Genomic DNA, 21,834 nt, shown 5'->3' with positions numbered 1-21,834 from the left:
AATGAAATGAATATAGGCGCAGAGACAACAGAACCCACAGGCGTCGGACCAATCACTCTCAAACGACAAGCACGGTTTGATTGCTTGACTAGAATGCCCGAATCACAATATGATTTGCTATGCTGCAATCCCGCAAGGTCTCGACTTGATATAATCTCTCAATCATACCGGAATCTGGAGATGAATATGCTAATGTACGAAGAAGATGCAGCTTTTTATGGACAGTTGAGAATCTTTTTAAATAACTATTATGCAATATCTAGAATTTTCGACAGTCGCAGCGGAAATCCGCCTTAATATAATTTTTATCTAACATTATAATCGTATACACTTTTATCGAAGAAAAAGAAACGGTCAATTCGACTTTAAGGTGTTAACTGCCGCCAATTATGGCTCGCAATTCGGTTCAATTTCACGAAAACAACCGTCGAATGTCGTGCGAATGCCTCTCAAACGACTGGCAAGCGATTGACTTCCTCAGTACTGTAGTTTGGGCAGACTAGCTTTAGCTTAATTGAAGTTGGCTACTTTTTAATCCCATTTTTGAGGACACAAATTTAAAAAGGCCAGACGCACAGAACTAACATAACTTCGTTTGAGAGCAATTAACAGAAGGGAGCTATTTAAATCACACAAAAGTCACGCATGAAAATTAGACAATCTCAAATAAGTCAAATGGGTCAGACAAAAAATCGCGTAAACGCGACCACCAAGTTTAACATAATTACTTAACATTTGCTTGAGTAATTGATTAAAAACTCATGCAGATTATACATCAATAAATTTGAGTATTTGATTAATGTCATTTAAGTTATGAAAATTGCAGCACATTAGCGTCAGAAGTCAAATACCAGAGCTTCAAAAATACAACCCATAGGAAATGCCGACCAAAATAACTACATCGCAGAATACACCACAAACAACCGGTCTTTACAGAAAACCAGGCGATAGAGCCCAAAAACTAAAAACATAGCCGGCAGATTGCCGGAAAATAGCCGCGACAGACGCTCGTGGCCTTCCATGACTTGAAACACCTAAAGAAATAAGATAGACAGATCGACCACCAGTCCTTCAATAGACCACTAGACTTTTCGGGTTAGCTTCGGACTGTCAATTTTTGACACATACGTTCTTTAAGGAAAACGCCCTTAAAGAGCTATTTCAAAATTGATATTCGGAATCAAAAACTCAAAACTAATAATCACAAATTAGGGTATATAATATTGGCACTACTTAAATGCACACTATTAACTAGTAAATCTTCATAAAAAATTAAAGTTCCATAAGTGAGTTCAGAAGTCATTTTTTCGAGTGAGGTAAGTCACGCAATTGACATAAAAACAGAAACGACGTCACGTACACAAATTTTAACTGCAAAGCAATAGAAGTCACTGAAGTCAATTCCAAGAAGTCAATTCCAAGAAGTCAATTCCAAGAAGTCAGGTCTTAAGACTCATCGATGGAGACGACGAATTAAAAAAAAACCACGATGTCCCCAATAATAGCCGCTATCGCTTCGCGGCTATTAAACAAATAAGTGGCAGGATGATATCATTTTAATAGTTATCGAAATCATGAATGATTATCAAACACCAGTACTCAATTCTGATTATGGAGTACACGGGCAATAAAAGCGTGTAGTTTCCTCAACATAAGACAAATTTTCTGGTAACAAATTTTGAGAATTAGAAATTAGAAATGACATAGGTAAAAACGCAGTATTTACTTGATCGCAATCAGCAGGACTGCAATCCATTTTCATTAGATACGATAAGACTATCTCTGAAAAACTGGATGTCAATTATTTTTTAAACTTCGTTGATCAGCATTTCTACATGACAGACATCCGGTTTTTCAGAGACAGTCTTATCTTACCAGCAGGAACTGAAATTGGATTGCAGTACCTGCTGATTGCGATCAAGTAAATACTGCGTTTTTACCTATATCAAAATCGAAAGGCTCAAACAAAATTAACGTTTTCCACCGTCAACATTATATTAAATCAACTTCTCGAATGTCGTTTATCTGCGATTAAAGCCCAGGAGTTCAAAACCCGGGGAAAATGTCAAAAGGTAATATTTAATAAAATGCGGAGCTGTTTAAGGAAGTTTGCGGGCACTTTAGCGCCACTTAAGACATCCTCTCGAAAATTTTGCAAAAAAAGTGAAATTAATAAAACTTAAGTACGAGAACTGCTCAGCGAATCAATGCCCTGTTTATCCCATTTTTGAGGACGAAAAGTAAAATGATCCGACAAAAAATTCGATAGTACGAAAAATCGCACAATAAAACTATCAGGACTATACAATTGCTACAAACATTGTTTGAGAGCAATTAAACAAGAGCGAAGTCATATCATCCTTTAATTTCGAAGCTAAGCACTTTAGGTTCTAGTCGTTTTAGCTGCTAAAGAACTAATGATAATGCATGCTAAAAGCCGTTATAAGGATCTAGATCAGGAGGGAGATATAACCTGAAGTGTTGGTCCAACAGTGCTTGTCCAATCTCCAACGCCTTTGCCTCGTCAACTTCCTTCGTCGTCTTCATCCACTTCACAAAATCTTTCCCGCTAAATGGAAGTAGTCTTGAGATATTTTTAAAAATTAAATGGCAGTATTTTGCTGTCTAATATTACATAGCTTCCCCCTCATTTGCGTCTTTCATAAACTGATGTTACGACCAGTGATAATGCAATAATGCCCGCTGGAATATGTTTTCACTACTTGCTATGTTTTCGTTACTTTAAAGAAATATATTCCTTTCAGATTTGAGAAAGATTGCTTAAAGGTTTCCCGTATGGAAGGTTTCTTGTTTGCTGTATTCAGTATTTAATCACTAACCCGATAAACAAAACAATTTCCTGACAAAACTAGCGTTATATTAGTTTGTCATCATCCGTATCGTTATCGGCCAAACACGACATATTGGTTAGGGCCTTGTTCAGTTGATGACTACAAAATTTGATACTAACGTGAAGCCTTGCTTCGCCTTCTTGAAAAGTCCTGAGAACTTGTTGCTGATGATGGAGTCGTTCTTCATTTGGCTGATGAGCAAAGCATACTCGTCTGCTTCGCAGTTCAGAACCAGATTAGCGGCCTCTTCATTTTTGGCAAGGGAAGCATCCGGGGGCTTTGGACTGTCATCACCAGGCGCTGTGCTCTTTACGAACTTCTTCATTTCTTCCCATTTTGAAGTGTTTTTAATCAGATCTACAAATCAAATAATAAGAATTAGTAACGAAACCAAAATTCTAAACTGTCTGTATTAAGACAACTCGGTTTTTTATTATTAAATACATTCAGATGGGAATTAATGAAGAGTAGCTATGATCCAAATGGTTGCAGCTAGTTCCCTATCACGGCTGATTCAAAACATGAAGTGCTATCAAGACAAGAAGAGATTCAGTAGGCTTGCAACAGCTATCCCTGGACTCTCAGTGAACCCTAACACAAAAGAGACAGTTCAAAATCTTCTTAAAAACAAGTTAGCGCGTCGATACTGAAAACGTCTAACCATTTGGCACGAGGTGATCAATAATATCATCATCCCTCACAAATGCAACTGATGTCCATCGAGTCAGAAATATTGCCCTTTGAGTCCCTAACAACTTGTGAACACCCTAAAAATATCAAAAAGCAGAATCAAATTGAGGCAATTGTTTACACTAGAAGACAGGGAACGCTTGATCTCACAGCAAAGCTTAGCGGAACTGGAATCCTAATCTTAGAGGTCACCCAAAACCTCCCCTCAAAGACCAAACATAAAAACCAACGATTGCTCTGCGAAATCTCTCAAACGCAAATACAGATATTGACCTGCGTCTGGTCAACACATTAATAAAAAACGGTACCAACCTGCAAAAACTAATCAAAAAGAAACGTTTGGAAAAGAAGAAACCCAACAAGAGACAAAAGCACAGAACCAAAAAGAAAAGCAACAAGCAAAGCTAGCAGAAGCAGCAGAGGCAAAACGAGAAAGCCCAGAGCGAGAAAGTCCAAGATAAATTTAAAAGATAATCATCCAATGATTTTTCTGCTTCTAAATTCTCCTTTTCATACTCTTAAATGGTTTTCTTTAGCCAGTGACGCCGAAGGGCTTAGTGGCCATGTCGGAAGCGCAGCGTCAATAAACTTATTAAGGATTTAACCAAACCATCCAGCAGAAAATACTAACATTTATTTAACTCTAATTCTTTCTTATCATCCTTCTGATCTAATTTTCAGCTTGCGACTCCGCAGGACCTAGTGGCCATCTCTGCAGCACAATTTCTGGTAATTAGACCAGGAGATAAGCTTATAACTGAAGTGATTCTCGCAATGTTGCAGATCAATTATGCTCAATACTCGGAGCTTGTTACTCCAAAGCGCTTAACAGCGAACTCGGATGCGCAGTCTGAAAAGCTGAATGCTAGTACCTAAAAGTACCTGTAATACAAGTAAAAGCAAAATAAGAACCAGGAGCCAAGCCAGCTGCCTATCATCCTGTGAAACAATGCACAGGAAACCTGACTGTTTTTTTTTGAGAAAAAGTTATCTTTGCTTTAATGGAAACCAGTCAAAGCGTTCTATCCTTCCCAAACAACTGCGCTAGATCAAGTGACCGATATAAAAGAAGAAACATCCGATATCAAAAAAGAAACTCAATAAGAATGAGAGCAACAAAAGAAGCAGACAAACCAAAAGAACGAGTAGACAGTCAGAGGTCAAAGGACGAACATAACCGACTAACTTCGGGCAAATTGATCTAAAGGACCAGGGAGCGGTTGGCTTCGTCAGTAGCTAGCCAAGGTTTAGTGAGGCTATCTTAATTGAAAGGGCGTGAGGTGAGCGCAGCGGGTGGACCGTAGGGGCAACATTGGGGGGGGGGGGGGTGGGGCAACGGTGGGAGGGTTTTTTTTGGTTGCACGGTGCCCTTATGGCCTGAACAATGTGCAGAGAAGAGATTGAATGCAGGTGAAGTGAGAGGGAGACTGATGTGTGTGTGTGTGTATGTGTGTGTGGGGGGGGGGTTGTGGGGGAGTGGTCAACCGCCCTTCACACCATAAGTATAAGTCTCCACAACAGTTTCTGTGAATCGCATACTTGGAGACTAGTGAGCTGAAAGGCACTAAGAACAGTTAATGCCAGCTGGGCTCTTCCTGTTTATCCCGTTTTTTTAGGACGAAAAGTCAGATGGGTCAGACAAAAAATCGGTCAAGCGAAAAATCGCATACAAAAAGCTACAAACTTCGTTTGAGAGCAATTAACTACGATGGCATACAGCTACTAGGCAGTCTCCCGTCAAAGTCAGAACATGCACGAGAACGCCTGGAACATGACACCCGAGAATTAAAATCTATAATGTCTTTCCCGCAAATTGACTGCCCAACAACTTCTCTGAAGCTCTTTGGAAGCCATGAAGACACAACGAGAACACTGATAATCAATCACAAAACGAACATCAAAAGAGACTGGTTCTCCTCTCACCTAGAAAGCTGGCTGCATACAGTTGAAAAGTATACAAGCTCAGAGAACTTAATCCTGAAGAACGGGTTCTTCAGTGTCATATTGTTGTGATAAACTTATTAAATAGAGATGGACTTTGGTGATTGAACATAACCATACCTCACGTATACCGCTACTGGAACGATCAGGACTGTGTGGTCTCTGGTGCTGTTCTGTTGGTCTGTTGCATCAAGTGGTCCTTCATCCCTGCCTACATTCCCGACCTTCTATCCTTCAAACTTCCATCTTATTATTTACCTTATTCCCAACCTTCTATCTTATTCCCAACCTCCTATCCTTCAAACTTCTTTCTTATTATCTTTAGTTCTATCTTATTACAGCCAGAAGTAAAGAGATCCCTATTGATTTCAAACGAGCAATTATGCAGCATTGTATAGCTCTCAGCGGTCTTACCTTCCACCCTAACCAGAGAGAACAATACATCAAATCTTCCATGGAAAAAGTAATTATCTGGCACGATTGTATCAATAACTCTATCTCGCGCCATTCTAAGAAACCATCACGGAAACTCTACCCCCAAAATGTCTCTCGTTAAAGACCTGGCACGCCTGGAAAACACCATTGCGATTGTTTACCTGCAACGCAAGCTGGCCCCGAATGATCTAACGGCACTTCAACGAAAATTTTAGTGATTCAGGTCAGAAAACACCTACTGACCAAGCAGACCCTGAGAAACCGTCAGTTTGTGGAGAACCTCACCAACACTCACCAGGCAGTCAGCATCGAGTACAAACTCAGCTCTATTATCTTCAGAAGATTACACAACTTACAAAGTCTCATCCAGAAAAACTGACCCAAGAATAGGCAGACCCAACAATGTCAAGAAGTCCAACTAGGAAGAACAAGAAGTCGAAGAAGTCTAGACTCCGCAAAAAGAAACAGCTCTTACAAGCCTAAGTGAGTTTTCTCTCCTTTTTATGTAACGGTGACGTTAAAGGGATATAGCTATCCCGGAGTTGCCTTCACGCGTGAGAATGCAATAATTCACCATGAGGGGGATCAATCTAGAGTGCGATAATTCTCCATGAGGGGGATCAATCTAGCTTCAACTTCTGATGATAAATGCCAAAAAAGTCGGAAATTTGACAAAAACAACAAACTTGCTATCTGTTGTGATAAATGCCAAGAGTGCCTACATGGTTCTGGTACCAACATTGTCGCTGCTGATCTACCTATTCTAGCAAAATATGGCTCCGTACAATGGATATGCAAAAACTGCGAGTCCCAACCATGTAATCTTATTCAGCAAGACCAATTCAAGCTTTTGATCCAGGAACTTGATGCTCTTGTAGATCAACGAAATGGTGACAATGCCAAGCTACTAGAAATGCAGAACCAAATCAAAGACATGACTGCCACCATACAAGCCCTTAAAGCCCAAATAGATATGAATCCCACTTTTGTGGAGAAAACGAAGGTCGATGCCGCTGTACCTGCTCAATCTGCAACAAAAACAGCACTGGTAGATAAACAAATAACAAGAGACCTGTCAAAAATACAAATCGTGTCCAAAACAAACACTTACGGAAACAGTGTAGCCATCAAAAAAGACTTTGCTAAACATTTCCCTCTCTAGCGACTAGTGTTTACGTTTCACACGGTTCGAGGTAACATAAATCTAGGGTTTTTCACGACAGACGAAGCGGAAGAAGTTTTCACCTCTCGGAAGAGTAAATTCCTCGGCTCTGAAACGGTCATCAAAAAGGCAGTCGACCCTGAAAAGGAAAACCGTAGCCTGCTCATCAAAAGCGTACCAACCGAACTCGAAGACTCCCAAATCGAAAAACTACTGGCGAACGATTTCGAAGGCATGAAGCATCCATGTTCGTCAAAAAAGATGGAACTAAACTAGAAACAGTTAAGTTAGTTGCCAAAAACCTCAACGACACGGAAAGGGTGATGAGAATAGGCATCTTAATCGAAAGCTTGTTTTACAGACCAACCATTTTCCAACAACGTTCGATAGAAGTCATACAATGTTTTAAGTGCCAACGCTTTGGACAAGTTAGCAAAAACTGCAAGTCAACACCTCGATGTGGGCATTGCTCGGGCAACCACAACTTCAAAAGCTGTGATAAAAAGATAGTCCAACTAATTGTGCTAATTGCAACAGTAATCACGAAGCTGATTCGACTGAGTGCCCCTCATGCCTGAAATGTATATCAAAATTATATTCATCGCGAGGTACAACCCTGCCAAACCATATCAAAAAACTGATGAATCGACTCCATATCGGAAATGACGGGTGGTAATTTTACATAAACGGACAGTGATCACTGCAAAGTAGCCTTAAACAAATACCAGGACGAAAAGGAAACCCTCTCTTTGCTTTCTCAACGAAACAAGGACTTTTGTTGAAAGATACTTTTGATAACTACATCACCGAATGTTCCCACGATGATAGAGGCGCTGCTATTTTGTTGAAAATCTCAAACACTCAGATTGTAGAATTGGAAATATCGGAGGTTGATAGTGTTTGGATCATCGTCTTGCTAAAAAGTGTCAAAATGCTAGCCACAACGGCATATATTCCCCCGATCTCAGTTAGGCTGTTAGAAATATGGCCATCTCTGCACAGAACAGCACAAGAGCATGTGGAGGCCTATAAGCTGGAAGGGCTTCTCTTCCTAGGTGACTTGAACGCTCGACATACTAACTGGAATGATAACACAGCTAACCCCCACGGTGTTTTACTAGACAAAAAACTTTACTCACGTGTGAAAACCCTCAACAAAGGTGAGCCCACATTTCTAGCCTGCAACGGTAACAGCGTCATTGACCTATGCCTGATATCGGGAAAAATTACCAACCAAACCTTCACTCTGGCTACCGATGAAGATGTTGAGCTCTTCACCGGGGCTCCAAACAGGGGGCATAGACCCGCCACAGCCGTTTGGAGCCGCCCTTCCACTCTCAAAGAAAACCATGGATTGACAAAGCCAACTGGGAAGAATGATCGAAAGCAAACTAGAAATCATACAAGATGATTCCACCGCCCTCTGGCTAAAACTGGTATATTGTCCGCGAAGCGACCGATATTTCCATACCGTTCAAGACTACCAACAAACACAGCAAACCGTTCTAGAACGACGAACTCACGATTGCCAGTCACAACCTCGGATACCTGAGGAAAAAGTCAAAGTACCACTCTAACCCAAGTAACGGGGCTAAGCTCTATACAGCAAGAGATTACTTCAGGAGGCTCCTTAGCGCACACTCAAAGCTTTTGTCGGATACTCTCATAGAACTGAGGCACAAAAAAGGCAAAGACTTCTGGCGGGCATATAACCGATTCTTCAAATCCAAGGCTGGAACGTTCGGACCAATAAAAGACAACAATGAAAAATACCTCTGCTCACCCAACGAAATTGCTGGTGAACTCAGGAAAACGTTATTCCAAGCTAAGCACCTCCAACATGAAACGTTCAATGGAGTTCAAGAAGCTCACGTCAATGTAGCAGTAGCCTCATCCAACTTCTTCGATACTACGGACAACGATCCCCTCTCCGAGGACTTCTCCGAATGCGAACATGAGCGCGCATTAAAAAAAACTACTCTCGCTTCTCTTCTTTCGACAATGATCAGATACATCCTAAAATGCTGCAGAAAGTCGGCGCCAGATCTATAGAGATCCTACTAAGACTTCAATATGTGCCTCAGGAAAAGTATCTGGCCCTGGAACACCTCTAGAGTGATATTCATTTAAAAGGCTGACAAAAAATCATAACAAGTCCTCTCCAGTTTTCGGCTTATCGACCGCTTCCCACATTGGAAAGGTTTTTGAGCGAATGATCGAGCACAGACTAAGACGACACGTCGATAGATATTTTCTTGAACACCAGGAAGGTTTTAGATCTCGCAGAGGCACAGTTCTTTCGCTGTATTGAGTACACCTTGAAGCGGAGACGCTGAAAAATAGCCACTCTAGCGCCCCAGTAAACATCGACGTGGAAAAAGCGTTTGATAGCGTTTGGAACAACGGTCTGCTCTATAAACTCAAAGGCTATAGAGTCGGCGGTAATCTTTTGAAGCTCATAGAAACATTCTTACGAAACAGAAAAGCTTACATTCAGATTGACTCCTGTTGCTCTGACGAATTCGAAATCCAAATTGGTCTAACTCAGGGAAGCGTTTTGTCGCCGATCCTATTTATCTTGTTTATTAACGATTTCTTGATCAGCCCGCACAAAGTGTTCAAATATGCAGACGATACATCGGTACTGGTTCATACGGATTCGCCAGCTAACCTGGCAGACCAGCTCGGAAATCTGAAAGTGAACGGATCAAAAACAGAAAAAATGTCACTCCACACAGATCTATCTTAACGGTCAATTCTGCAAAACGGAAGAATTCACAAAGTTACAAGGATTAATCATTGACAGGAAACTGACACACAAGAATCATCTCGACAATGCTATCAGTAAAGGACAGAAAAGTTGGAACTCGATCCAGCGGAAATAATCGAAGCGATGGGGTCGCACACTTAACACTCAGACGCTCCTTTTCAAAACCGTTATCCAACCGCAACTCACCTATGTTTGCCCAATTTGGGCACATTCTCACTTGAAAAAGCTACAAGTGCAACAGAATCGCATTTTAAGATCGATCTTCAAGAACTGCATGTCTCCGCCAATGTCTGCCTGTGAGATCTTGCTTGAAGCCCCCCCAGTAGATATTCTCTTCCAGAGAAGTAGCGCAAAGTTTCCGACAAAATTAAAGCAGAATTAACCGGATATAGTGGCTGAAGCTCACTTCAACGCACTTGATCACGCGCGATCGACAGGGCATCTCCTCGAAAGCTGAGATTTGAAAATGTCCCGGGTAACTATCCTGCTCTAGGATATAGTACTCAGTCAGTTACTGCTTTCATCAATGAACTGCGGCTGAGAAGAGAGTCCTCACTTGATGACTTTGCTGTCCTGAGAATGTTCAGAATTACAATGCCAGACTGCCACTGCAAGAGCCCCCTGATCCTTGGAAATCCTTACTTAGCCAAAAGAAAATGCAGCCTTGTTTTTGGTAACACCCCTCTTTTCGCAGAATTCAAATGGAGACTGAGTCAGTGTGCGTCACCCTTGTGAATGTGCGGCTCAGCTGAGGAAAACTCGAAACGTAACTTCTTCTATTGCGTCTATGGGACTACAGACCAGAGAACATTGAACAGCTCAATCTACTGACTTACGATGACTGACAATCCCTCAGCAAGTTCATAGAGGCGACTGGAAAAGTGAACAAGCAAATCACTCAGTGATTGTCACCCTACTTATTTCATCAACACCCTAAACAAAAGTAGCAAAGGAGCTTACATCTTCCCGCGAAAAGTGGACTTTCTTAGACTTTATATATATATATATATATATATATATATATATTTGATTTTGGACGACGATTTGAATTAGCAAACGCAACAGCATGCGGATACTGTGACATCGTATGTTTGACCGATACCTGTTTACTCGTGACATACCAAATGGCGCTTTATTCAACCCTGATTACACATGTAGTAGTGTTGGTCTTTCTTTATCCACCCTTTCTGCACACAAAAGTGGGGTGTGCTGAGCATCAAGGAGTGTTCATCTGCCTTAACCAGACAATTCAAAGCATTAATTCTCACTCAACCAGACCTGGAATATCGTTAGATAGGTCGTACCGCATACATCTTAAATAATTGATATAAACCGTAATTAAAATCTTCAGCACTAACCGTGCTCTTACTGAAATCGTCTGGCAGTGTAATAGAGTTCAGCGTGCTTTATGGTACGTCTGAAATAGGAGGAAAATTTTCGAATTTCGTGGATTTTGATGGATTCCATCTTCGCTTGAGTGTTTCGCAGCCTTAAATTTCTGCAATGATACAAAGGGGGGCATTCAGTTCTCGAGCAATATCACTGTGACAATAGTTCAATCTAGCATATGTTTCCGCTTTACCTCGTCGACTAACTAGCTCTAACTAGAATTCAAACATGAAAACGGTAAAACCTCAATTTCTGAATAAGATGGAACATTTCATCAATCGGGCCCGACCAATCGTTCACTTTTCTTGTCAAATAGATTATTCGTTCCTGTCATCAAAATAACTTGGCGTACATTTCTGTCAAAAATTTCTTTAAAGACGCTTTCAGAGCACATAGTAGATATACTACCACTTGAACATGAAATTGTAACACTATTTTCAATAAAATACCAAACACAAGAGATGATCCCAAAATGCAGGTACTTTCTGTTTGTTCAATAATTTGGGACAGCGAATGCAAAAAGGTCTGTCAACATAAGAACTTTTGACTGATCTAAGACAGCCTTGAAAGCATTTACTGATCTTTTCCTGCACCGGTTAGGTTGAATTTCGACTAGATGATTCAAATAGTACGGCACAAGACATGAACAGATTTATGGACAAAAATCATTACTTTAAAATCAATCCGTTTATCAACAGGAAGGAAGCCAATGTAGATGATACATACAATCTCTGCATGATTCGATCTTTTTCAGTGAAAAGATAAACCGGCATGCTGCATTCTGTACCTGTTGGAAGTTCATAGTCTCTGTTTTGGGTACTCCTGATAAGACTGAGCTGCAGTAATCATGGCGAGATATTAATAGGTTCTGGACCACTAGTTTTCTCGTTTCAACCGTAAGATAATGTCTGATCTTGTTAAGTTTGCGAAGCACGAAGAAGTTACTGAGTTTATGTGCCATGTCAAAGAAAGATGTTGGTAAATCGTTATACCGAGTTAATTGATATTGGGCTTCAACTTGAAAGTATCCCCTGCTAATTCAAGCTTAGCTAAGTTCAGTTTTTGCTTTCTTGATGGGATTAAAACGATTTCAGTCGAATCAGGATTTATTCTTAACTTCATGTGGCTGAACTCCTGAAAGACTGAATTTCGCGTTTAAATCCTTTATTCCATGATCCAAAGATTGTCGCCTCAAACTCAAAAGAATTAGTGTACCATCGCCATATACCTGATAACTCAACTGAATTTGCTTAAATAGATCACTAATGGGAGTCACATACATATTAAAAACCAGGGGTCCAAGGATCGAACCTTGCGATAAACCAAAATCAACAATTTCTTCAGCAGAGACAGTTTCCAATTTGTACTCTGTTTTCGTTTGCTGACGTAGACATGATCCAACTTTTGAATTTACATCTGATCTTAAAAAGATTTTCTAGCACCCAGTAAAAAATGTCATGATCCATTGTATCGAAAGCTGCCGAGAAATCCAAGCCCACGACTGGCCAACTCTATATGCCGACTGCTGCACATCCGAAAGATACTCCCTAAGTTGATCAGCCGCTAATCGCTCTAATAATTTTGAGACGAAAAAATGTACTTGCAATCGGCCTATAGCTGCTAGGTAATTAATTGTCAAGGTTCGGTTTCTTCAGATATGGCTTTATGATTGCTTTATTTCCTTGATCAGGAAACGTGCCTTGTTCAAAGCTGCTATTAGCTAGATTCAGAAAATGATCACACCAGGAGACAAAAATCAGCTTGGCCGCACTTGTTAAAACTGCGTCTAGCACGCAAAAACGGTTTGATGTATCAATTAGAGCTTCCCTCACAATTTTCATTTCCACTAATTTTAACTGTTGGAGAGACATTGAGATGTGATGAAACTCATCAACCAAAAACAAGCTATTAAGGCCAATATCAGTGGAAGTAGGAATTAATTCTCTGATATCAAGCACCTTGTCTCTAAACTTCTGAAATCGGTCAACGGTCATTTTAACTGATCCCCAGTTTCTTGGAACCTTGTGCTCAGTGGAAACATCAAGTGGCCGATTGAAGTTTAAAAATTTAACAAGCAGGTTGATGTTTTTATTAACATTTCTATCGAAGTACATCGTTTTGTTCTGTTTATAAGCCTCTTTATAATTTAAAAAAGCTTGTTGTTACGCTAATTTCTTTTCACGGATGAGATTTTTTTTGGTAGAAAAGCTCTGTGTCAAAAAAGGGACAAATTTTTGTTTTTGTGCTGCGCTGTGCAGCGGGTACATTATATTTCACAGCTTCGACGAAAGTGTCAACGAGCAATTCTGAAAGCACATGTTGCTTTGTGATGTGCTGATTGACAGCTAACGGTAACTTCAAAGCATCGCTAATCTCTTTCCAGTCCATATTTCTCCATATTTTCTGAATACACAGAAGATTGTTGTGCTGTTACCTTCGATGCCGTCAAGAATTTGATTAATTTATGATCCGAGAAACTCACTTCCTTAACTGATAATAATTACTTTTTTGCAGTTATTTTAAATGATTAGGTCAAAAAATATTTCCCCTCTCAGTCGGAGATAAAACTTGATTCTCCTAAAAAAAATAGTGAACCTGGTTCTATGGGGAAGACCAAAATCACCCATAACAACATGCCTTGACAGTGAAGATGGCAACACATCGTCATAAAGAACTTTTCAAAAACAAAGAGTTATCAATTGGCGGACAAGACAGCAAACAAATTAACAATTTTATTAGTATTCAACTGAAACCATGCGTACCCTAAAAACAGAATGCAGTTGTGTGAAGTGAGCGTGAAATTTAAGTGTCTCTTACCAATGGCAATGAGACCACCACCTTTTGCATATGTTCTTGGAAGATTGAAATGATGAAGTAAGAACTGGAGTAGAGTTGCTTTATTATCCAAATTTCATCAATATTCGACGAGATCCAAGAGTCATTAATAGAGAAAATATCGTAATCAATGATCAAAAATTTCTTCTTCAAATTGCTCAATTTTATTTCTGACTGAACGTGCATTTACAAGTCCACAAGTAATATTTTGAGTCAAGATTTATGGGAAGTGTCTGGTGGGAGTGATCTCAACCAGTTCCGAGCATGATAATTAAAAAAAAATGGTCCGTGAACTACATTGCTTGGGCAAAAACTGTCCTCCAAAATTGCTTCATAGGCATCATCAGAGGAAAATAGGTAAAAGTTTTTAGGTTTTGAGCCTTCCTTTGTAATTTCTCGCAAGTGGAGTACACTGGCACCGCAATCACTACACCAGTTTCTAAACATAGTTTGTACAAATTGAATTTAGACTCCCAAGAAAAGTGTCGCCTAGGTTTTTCTTGATACCATTGAAATCATCATGGCTCTGCTTCGTACCAAAGTTTTGCCTTCGTGGTCGTGTTGTTTTCATTCTCGCCGGAAAATCCGCAGTGTTCATTGCATCATCGTCATTCTCGTCGTCAGGTTTATGTCTTTTTGAGCTGTACTTTGGAGCATTACTTTGGCCTGCGAGTTCAAAACCAAAAATTTTGTTTTCAGGGCTGTAGGTATTTTTATTCTTCGTTGTTCTCTGTACGACCGAGCTATATTTAGTGCAGTGACCTCTAGTTTCAGCGACCTGATATATTCGAGGACAGATTCTAATGCAGTTATTTTTTGTTTCAGTTCCAACAATAGCAGTGAGTGCACCCAGAGAATGCAGTCCACAATCTACACAGTTCCAAACATATGTTCTTTCAAAGGCATTCCGAGTCCCGCACATCTTAAATGATCAACCTTACGACAGGCTGGACAATTTACTGTGATCAATTTTCTGTGTTCCAGAGTTGCAAAACGAGAGAAGAGTCATACTGTTGTCCATATTTGTAGACTCTGCCCTTGTCAGGACTTCTGACGTTCACGATTTTTCTGCCTTAACCGGGACTTCTGATGACTCTGCCTAACCAGGAATTCTGCTTAACCTGATTTTTCTGCCTAACCAGGAATTCTGATGATTCGTGTTTTTTCGGCCCCAACCGGTACTTGATTTTCTTGTTTTTGAGAATCGCGTTGATTTCTCACTTGACTCAAACAGATAAATTTGATAATTGGAATTCCTTAAGATCGCACTTCACATTAACCAGAACTCTAAAATCTTTTTTCTAGGGCAGTCCAAAAATATTTCCCGATCGTCGACAGTAACCTTAACTGAAACACCACTTATCAAATAGCAAAGAAACTGCAATTAAATAAGTTTATCGCAACAATTAGGCTATGCAAAGGGAATACAGACCTAGCGATATCAACTCTAGGCATGGAATTCTTATGGCAGTCAAAAATCTTAAGTCTTGCAATGCAGTCAGCATTCAAACTGAAGCCGAATGAGCAATAATTAATATCAAAAACACAGTCAGTCAAATTAACCTATCCTGTCCTTATAATCCGCCTTACTCAAGCCTTTACAGAAATCCTACCGAAAAAATCAGGGCGCTCCTAAATAAGATCAACATAAGACAGAGAAAGAATTCTTGCTAATACTGCTATCAAAGGAGACCTCAATATTCGTAACACCAATTAGGAGTCCCTGAGCTTAGATATTTACCAGAATAATTAAAAATCATGCAATCATTCTCTGTCCGGGGTGCTACATTCCGTTCAACTTGTTTCATGCAAAAACAAAGCTGAGCTCCTACCAAAGCAATATTGAGAAAACATCAGTGTCTATAATCTAATTGCCCCTAAAGCTATGCAAAAAGCTATTTATTTGAAACTCAGTTGTATCGCTATCAAATTTTCGATTATTCTATTAACTAATTTAATAGAGGTATTACATAGCATTCGTATTCTTACATAGATTCTTTTCTGTTGTTTCTTGTAAGTTTTACATATTGATGCTAGTTCCTCCACTCTTCGTTCACCTGGTAGTGATTTCCCAATTCTTTGTTATGATAAAGCTTTTTGCTATAGTACAATAATGATTCTGCCTAAGCACTCGCGCCAATAGTTTTGATTATCTTTCATAAAAGAAAATATGAACACCAGATTTATATCATCAGATACAAAAGCAAAAGCAATTACTGCGCAATTACCATCAGACTTATATATTTTGCTTTAAATTCATTTAACTTCAGTTTACATGGAATATATATTTTTTCATCAAAAATTTCAGTTGACCTGTTTAATGATCAGGTGTTAATGATGAGAATTAGAACGTAAGCAGTCAGAAACTCGAGAAATTTAAGCTGATTATACTGTTACTGGTAAAAAAACTTCTAACAGCAGCAACATGATACCGAAATAAGTATCTATAGATTTCCTGGCTAAAACTATATAATGGTTTCGAATTTCAATTAATTTTTGGGCATTTTACAGCTTAGGAATTTTTTAATTTTCGACATATCTGCCATCAGTTACAGTTACCATCATGGATCAGCTCTGTGAACAAAACACAATATTCAAAAAAACTTGTATTTAATCTAATTTTCAATATTTCAGATATTGAGCTTTGGTATGATATTCAACACAGAAGTATTTTGCTTAATTGGTCTTATTATATTAGTTTTTTTCCCTCTTTTTGATTAGTTATTGTTTTTGTTTTTAATGATTTTTGTTATTTTCTTGTGCTAAAAATCATTAAATTGGAAAACTAATTGAACCAATAGTCAAACGGTATCTTCAGCCATAGAACGAAAAACAGTTTACTCAACCAATTCTAATTCTTAGTTTAAAAAATCAGTAATCTGGTTTAGAAAAATATTAGTCCAGCACTTTCGTTTTGTTTTTGCAAAAACGTGTTCATTAAACTCGTTTTAGTAGTTTGTATCCGTGTAGCTTGGATATTTCGGGGCCATACTTATAATTACAAGAGATATTGGTGGGATAATATACGTACTGCACTGTTTATAAAGACTAAATATGTTCCTGAAAGCAATTATCGTTTCGAGTTCAGGATAACTGGAATTGATATCTTAAAAATTGGAATGGAATACAGGAAAAGGAAAAAATGGGGATGGCGCGGATATTAAATTATTAATTTATTTAATACAATTGCTGAAAAAATGGTCAATAAATTATATAACCATAATTATATGTTATTATACAATTCTGCTGGAGAACAAAAACTTCATTATACAAATTAAGTATTAGGACAAAAAGGAAAAAGTTTTCATTGATTTTTCGCAAACTCTTTCTCCTCTTCTTAGTACCCATTTCAGGCTTTCAATTCTTTTAGCTCGATAGAAATTCTACTTCACCGAAAAACTTTATAGAGCACGGGAAACGAAATTTTCAGAATTTTTTTTGTTCCAGTCCACTTTAGTGAGGGAGCAGCAATATGCCCAACAATTTTTTTTGCTTAGTTAACTTTCTCCAATAGATATATTCAACGTAAAGTGTAACGCCGATTGATATATTGAACGTGTTATCATTAGAAAGCTTGTCAACCGTAGAACATCAATCTTAAAAATTTTTGAATTTCGTTTTTTCTAAGAAATTACGAATGTTCAAAGTGTTGTGACCGTTAGGCTCACTTCCGTCGTTTTGTTCAAACCTTCACAATTTTTGCTAAAATTCCGATCCATTTTCCTTAAAATATGCTGAAATTCACAACGATAGTCTCAATTCATGCGTTTGAAGACAAAAAAATGTTGAATTGCTTGACCTATCTCTTTTGACTAAAATTTTGGCTAAATTTTCAAAATTTAGCACTATTTATTCATTTTATGAAAAATGGCACTAAACAATTTTTTAGCCTACAAAGTTCAAATCAACTGGCAGTCCAGTTACAAACATTGCTAAAACAATCTTCGCGTATTCATTTGAGGGCTACTCGTACCTGCAGTTCTCTGCAACTAAAAATCTGGCGGCCTTTCCTCAATTTAAATCAATAATTATCAAAATTGCATCAATTATTTTTGAAATAATAAGATTTTTGTTTATGCAATTTTTGGAGTAAAATCGTTTTTCAGCAGCCGCGCAGCAATAGCAAGGCCAGTTTTGGCATCACTGTTGATCTCTGCACAGAGGATTCGAATTTTACTTTGGCTCTATACTTTTTGAAATATTTTGCATTCTTTGCTTTCTCAATAAGCCAAAAGTTTGTTTTCAAAAAAAACGTGCTTTTTATGTCTCAAACAAGAGTTTTCTTAATTTTTTACGAGTTCTTGAATTTCGCTAGCATTTGTTCTTCCTTTTGTATTACTAGGACTGAGTGTAAACAATCAGAGGTCATTTGCGCTATCTAAGGAGCAATTACAGAAACTATATAAGGCGTTCATTTGATACCTAATGCTTTTTGCTAAAATAACTCGATAATTATCCAAATTTCATTATTTATTTTTGATATTGATTCTTGTTTGTCGAAGTAGCTATTTCGGTAATACTTGAAAGCTTTTTTTTAATTAAATGGAAGAGCAGCAATAGCAAGATTAGTTTTGGTCTAATTGTGGAATTTAGCAATTCGAAAAACTATTCAGACTTTGATGGGGTTCTGTCTTTTTTTAGAATAATTTTGCCTTTTTTCTTTTTTCAAGTTCATTGTACACCAGAGTGGCTTCAAATTAAATTTTTCTTTCACAAATCAAAATTAGCAATAGAATCGAAATTAAGATTAGCAATAGAATCTGCATGTATTATTAGGAATGGAATCGACATGTATTAAAATGAGGTACAGCCCCCACCATGTATTAGGATTAGTTATATCCACCGCCATGTATTAAGATAACGCATAGCCGCCGTGATGTTTTAGGATAAGTTATAGCCGCCGCAATGAATTAAGATTAGTTACAGCCGCCGCAATGTATTAAGATTAGGTATAGACTACATATGTTAAGATTAGGTATAGCCCCCATGTAATAAGATTAGGTATAGACTACAAGTATTAAGATTAGGTACAGGATCTGGGACTGAATTCACCAAATTTTTAGATTTTTCCAGGGTTTTTCGTCAGAGCTTTTGCAGAATTTAGAGAAATTAAGATTTTTGCAGTTTTGGCTAAATTTTTGCAAACTTTTGGCGCATTTTTTCAAACAAGGTGTTTGTTCAATACTTTGATTGTTTGAAAATACTAAATTTTATAAAACAAATGAACTAACTCAGTGCAAAATAGACAGATTATAATTTAAGCAAAATCCAATCAAAAGTTTGATCAACAAGTTGACAAGTACTATATAACGTTCGTCAGAGTCAAGTTTGCTGTGGTACAGATTTTCCGCATTAGTATACAAGAAAAAAGCTCATAATCACGTAAATTTGATATCAAATAGCATACACTGTGCTAAATCGAAGCAACCTAATCTTGTAATTTATTATTACCGAAAAATCAGTTTAAGGAAAATAAAAAAACACGTTCGTTTTACCCTCGTTGTGCTAAGATTAAATATATCCCCGTAATGTATTAAAATTAAGCATAGGTTCCATGTAATACGAAGTTCTCCAAATCATTGACTGAGAATGATCCAGTGTCGATACTCAGTTCACTACTGCCAGCATTGGCAACTATCTGGAGAAGGTTGTTTTGCGGTTCCTGATACCTGACTAGCCTCGGGTGTATTGAACCAGTTGTTGCGAATCTGTCCTTCCCATGGAAGAGTAAGCTCGATGTTCCCAGCCACAGCTGAGGCAGAACTCGTTTCCAGCAAAAGGAGGATAACAATGTCAACTGATAACACCAACTTCGTGGCCCATTGCGTGAGTTCCAAGCTGGTTCTCGGTGATCGGAACTTGTCCCTGGTGATACGTTTCGAACTGTTGTCTCTGGTACTCTAGGATGTGCCATAATGTAATATGCAGGGTTACTACAGACTCGTAGAAACCATTCAATAAGTGATGCTTATCCGAGCAGTCTCCTCTGAAAAAAACTGAGTAGGGAAAGCTGTTATTCAGCACTGAAAATTCCAAGAGAACGCAAATGATACTGTGTGAATTTTCCACCTCTGAACTATACTAAACTCTCCTATACTAAACATCAACCAATCAGAACAAAGTATACAAAAAGGGTAAGGTTCAGCAGAAAAATGTGACGTTATTATCCAAAAAAGGAAATGTATAAGTTGTAAAGTAGCCAAGGAAGGAATCAACTCGTAGAAAAGGAATAATCATTACACGAAACAGGTAAGCTCAATACTGAACAGTGACCAAAAAAGGTAACCTGTTATCCGCCAAGCCTAACTAACAGCCAAAGATAGATAACTTAGAGGAAATGAGTTGACATAATTGACCAAAAATGTCAAGCTTTGATAAATTCTCTCCATCTCGTTAACTCTAAAATCCATCTCGGAAAATGTTCCAAAATTGGAACTGAATTTTTGTAAAAATGTTGTTGAGTCGTATTCCGAATCGCATTTTCACATCCTCTGCAGTGTTTGTAAAAATGAAAAAACGCACTTTGTTGCGATGAAGTAATTGTTACTGGTTCAGGAATGGGGATATAAGCGCATTGAGATAGATTTCTGTACTAGTCCATAAACTCTGGGACAGAATTTAATATGAAGAGGATTTCACACTTGTTGATGTGTAATTCTGAAGACAAATCAAAAGATTGTTTTGCTATGTAGTCATCGTACTCGAATTTTTTGATAGAGAAGGTTGCATATTCAAATCCTTTACTAAATCGAATGATTGTTGTTTTGAGTAAAAACGTCCAAGAAAAAAAATCAACATCAATTTCGTTTACTCTGTAAGCATCGGGGATTCCTTCTTTTCTTTAGTATATTTTTTCAAACGTTGTAAGTGTTCTTAATCTACATTTTTCACAAATGATTACCGCATCAAGCAAAACACTATTATGAAAAGTAAAATAGAAAAAGCAATTCATAAAATGAAATCGTTTATCTTGAGAATCATTTTTCTAAAGCTGAAATCTGATTGGATGGGAGGAGGCTCAAATACAACAACATTAAGTTGTACAACGTCAATTTGTTCTTCGACAATATAACTTTTTCTGGACCTCTTTTGATTATAAAAGCACATTTATGTGCTATGTTCTATCTTCAATTTGATCTCAGAGAGTCAACTTTTTTTAGTACTTCAGACACAAAAGTTTGAATTACATCTATTGAAGTCACCGGAACAATCAAGAAAATTCAAAGACTGGTTTTCCTGTTGTATTTTTCTTGTTAAACCACTCTGTTTTGGAAAGAAAAATTTCAAGTTTAGAGTAACGATAACGTATAGATTAACAAAAATAAATGCGAGGATACTGAGAGTGAAACGAAAAGTCCCAAATCTACGCAACGGAATGAATGTGAAAATTTAAAATCAATATTTATTTATGTGAATGAACTTCAAAACTTGTTTGCCTAATTTTAACCTTCTAGAACATTCCAACATGACGCTTGTATCTAAAGAAAGGAACGACATCAATTCCATATATGATAATGACGTCATTTCTAATTTTAGATTGACGTCATTTCCATACATGGAAATTGTTGTGTACATTAAAACTACACAATCGCCCTAATCACTTGTTTTTTCAGATTCAGTTGCTCCGCAATTTATCTGAATTTTTTCTCAATTCATCTTGAACCAAATTCATCTCGCTCTACTTTAAAATTAGGGTGAAAAAATTTCAGACCGCAAAACCACTCGCTTTTTAGCTCCACTTCCTGTTTCGGCGTGATCAA

The 21,834-nt window shown here is 38.0% G+C and overlaps 5 protein-coding genes across 6 annotated transcripts in view; 2 read left to right on the top strand and 3 right to left on the bottom strand.

The window, feature by feature from the left end:
- Positions 1 to 21,834, bottom strand: part of LOC142358660 (ATP-dependent 6-phosphofructokinase, muscle type-like) — a 702,476-nt gene that overhangs the window by 426,265 nt on the left and 254,377 nt on the right. The gene's annotated exons all lie outside the window — the stretch shown is intronic.
- Positions 1 to 21,834, bottom strand: part of LOC142358665 (putative isocitrate dehydrogenase [NAD] subunit alpha, mitochondrial) — a 322,133-nt gene that overhangs the window by 45,923 nt on the left and 254,376 nt on the right. The gene's annotated exons all lie outside the window — the stretch shown is intronic.
- The window catches only part of LOC142358661 (uncharacterized), a 37,117-nt gene that overhangs the window by 14,018 nt on the left and 1,265 nt on the right, over positions 1 to 21,834 (bottom strand). The window contains exons 2-3 of the mRNA XM_075410152.1: positions 2,972 to 3,209; positions 2,474 to 2,569 (exon numbers count right to left, since the gene is read on the bottom strand). Of these exons, the coding sequence (XP_075266267.1) occupies positions 2,474 to 2,569; positions 2,972 to 3,209 (334 nt within the window). The remainder of the gene's footprint in view (positions 1 to 2,473; positions 2,570 to 2,971; positions 3,210 to 21,834) is intronic.
- LOC142358667 (dolichyl-phosphate beta-glucosyltransferase-like) overlaps positions 5,552 to 21,834 on the top strand; it is a 303,077-nt gene continuing 286,794 nt past the window's right edge. Inside the window, exon 1 of the mRNA XM_075410158.1 lies at positions 5,552 to 5,571. The gene's annotated coding sequence lies outside the window, so the exon portion shown is untranslated. The remainder of the gene's footprint in view (positions 5,572 to 21,834) is intronic.
- The window catches only part of LOC142358662 (tetratricopeptide repeat protein 5-like), a 263,093-nt gene continuing 246,811 nt past the window's right edge, over positions 5,553 to 21,834 (top strand). Inside the window, exon 1 of the mRNA XM_075410154.1 lies at positions 5,553 to 5,572. The gene's annotated coding sequence lies outside the window, so the exon portion shown is untranslated. The remainder of the gene's footprint in view (positions 5,573 to 21,834) is intronic.

Source organism: Convolutriloba macropyga, chromosome 2 (assembly GCF_964194025.1).
Source record: "Convolutriloba macropyga chromosome 2, txConMacr16.3, whole genome shotgun sequence".
In the NCBI taxonomy this organism is placed as follows: Eukaryota; Metazoa; Xenacoelomorpha; order Acoela; family Convolutidae; genus Convolutriloba; species Convolutriloba macropyga.
The sequence above is the reverse complement of the archived record's forward strand: the minus strand, read 5'-3'. Positions and strand labels throughout refer to the sequence as shown.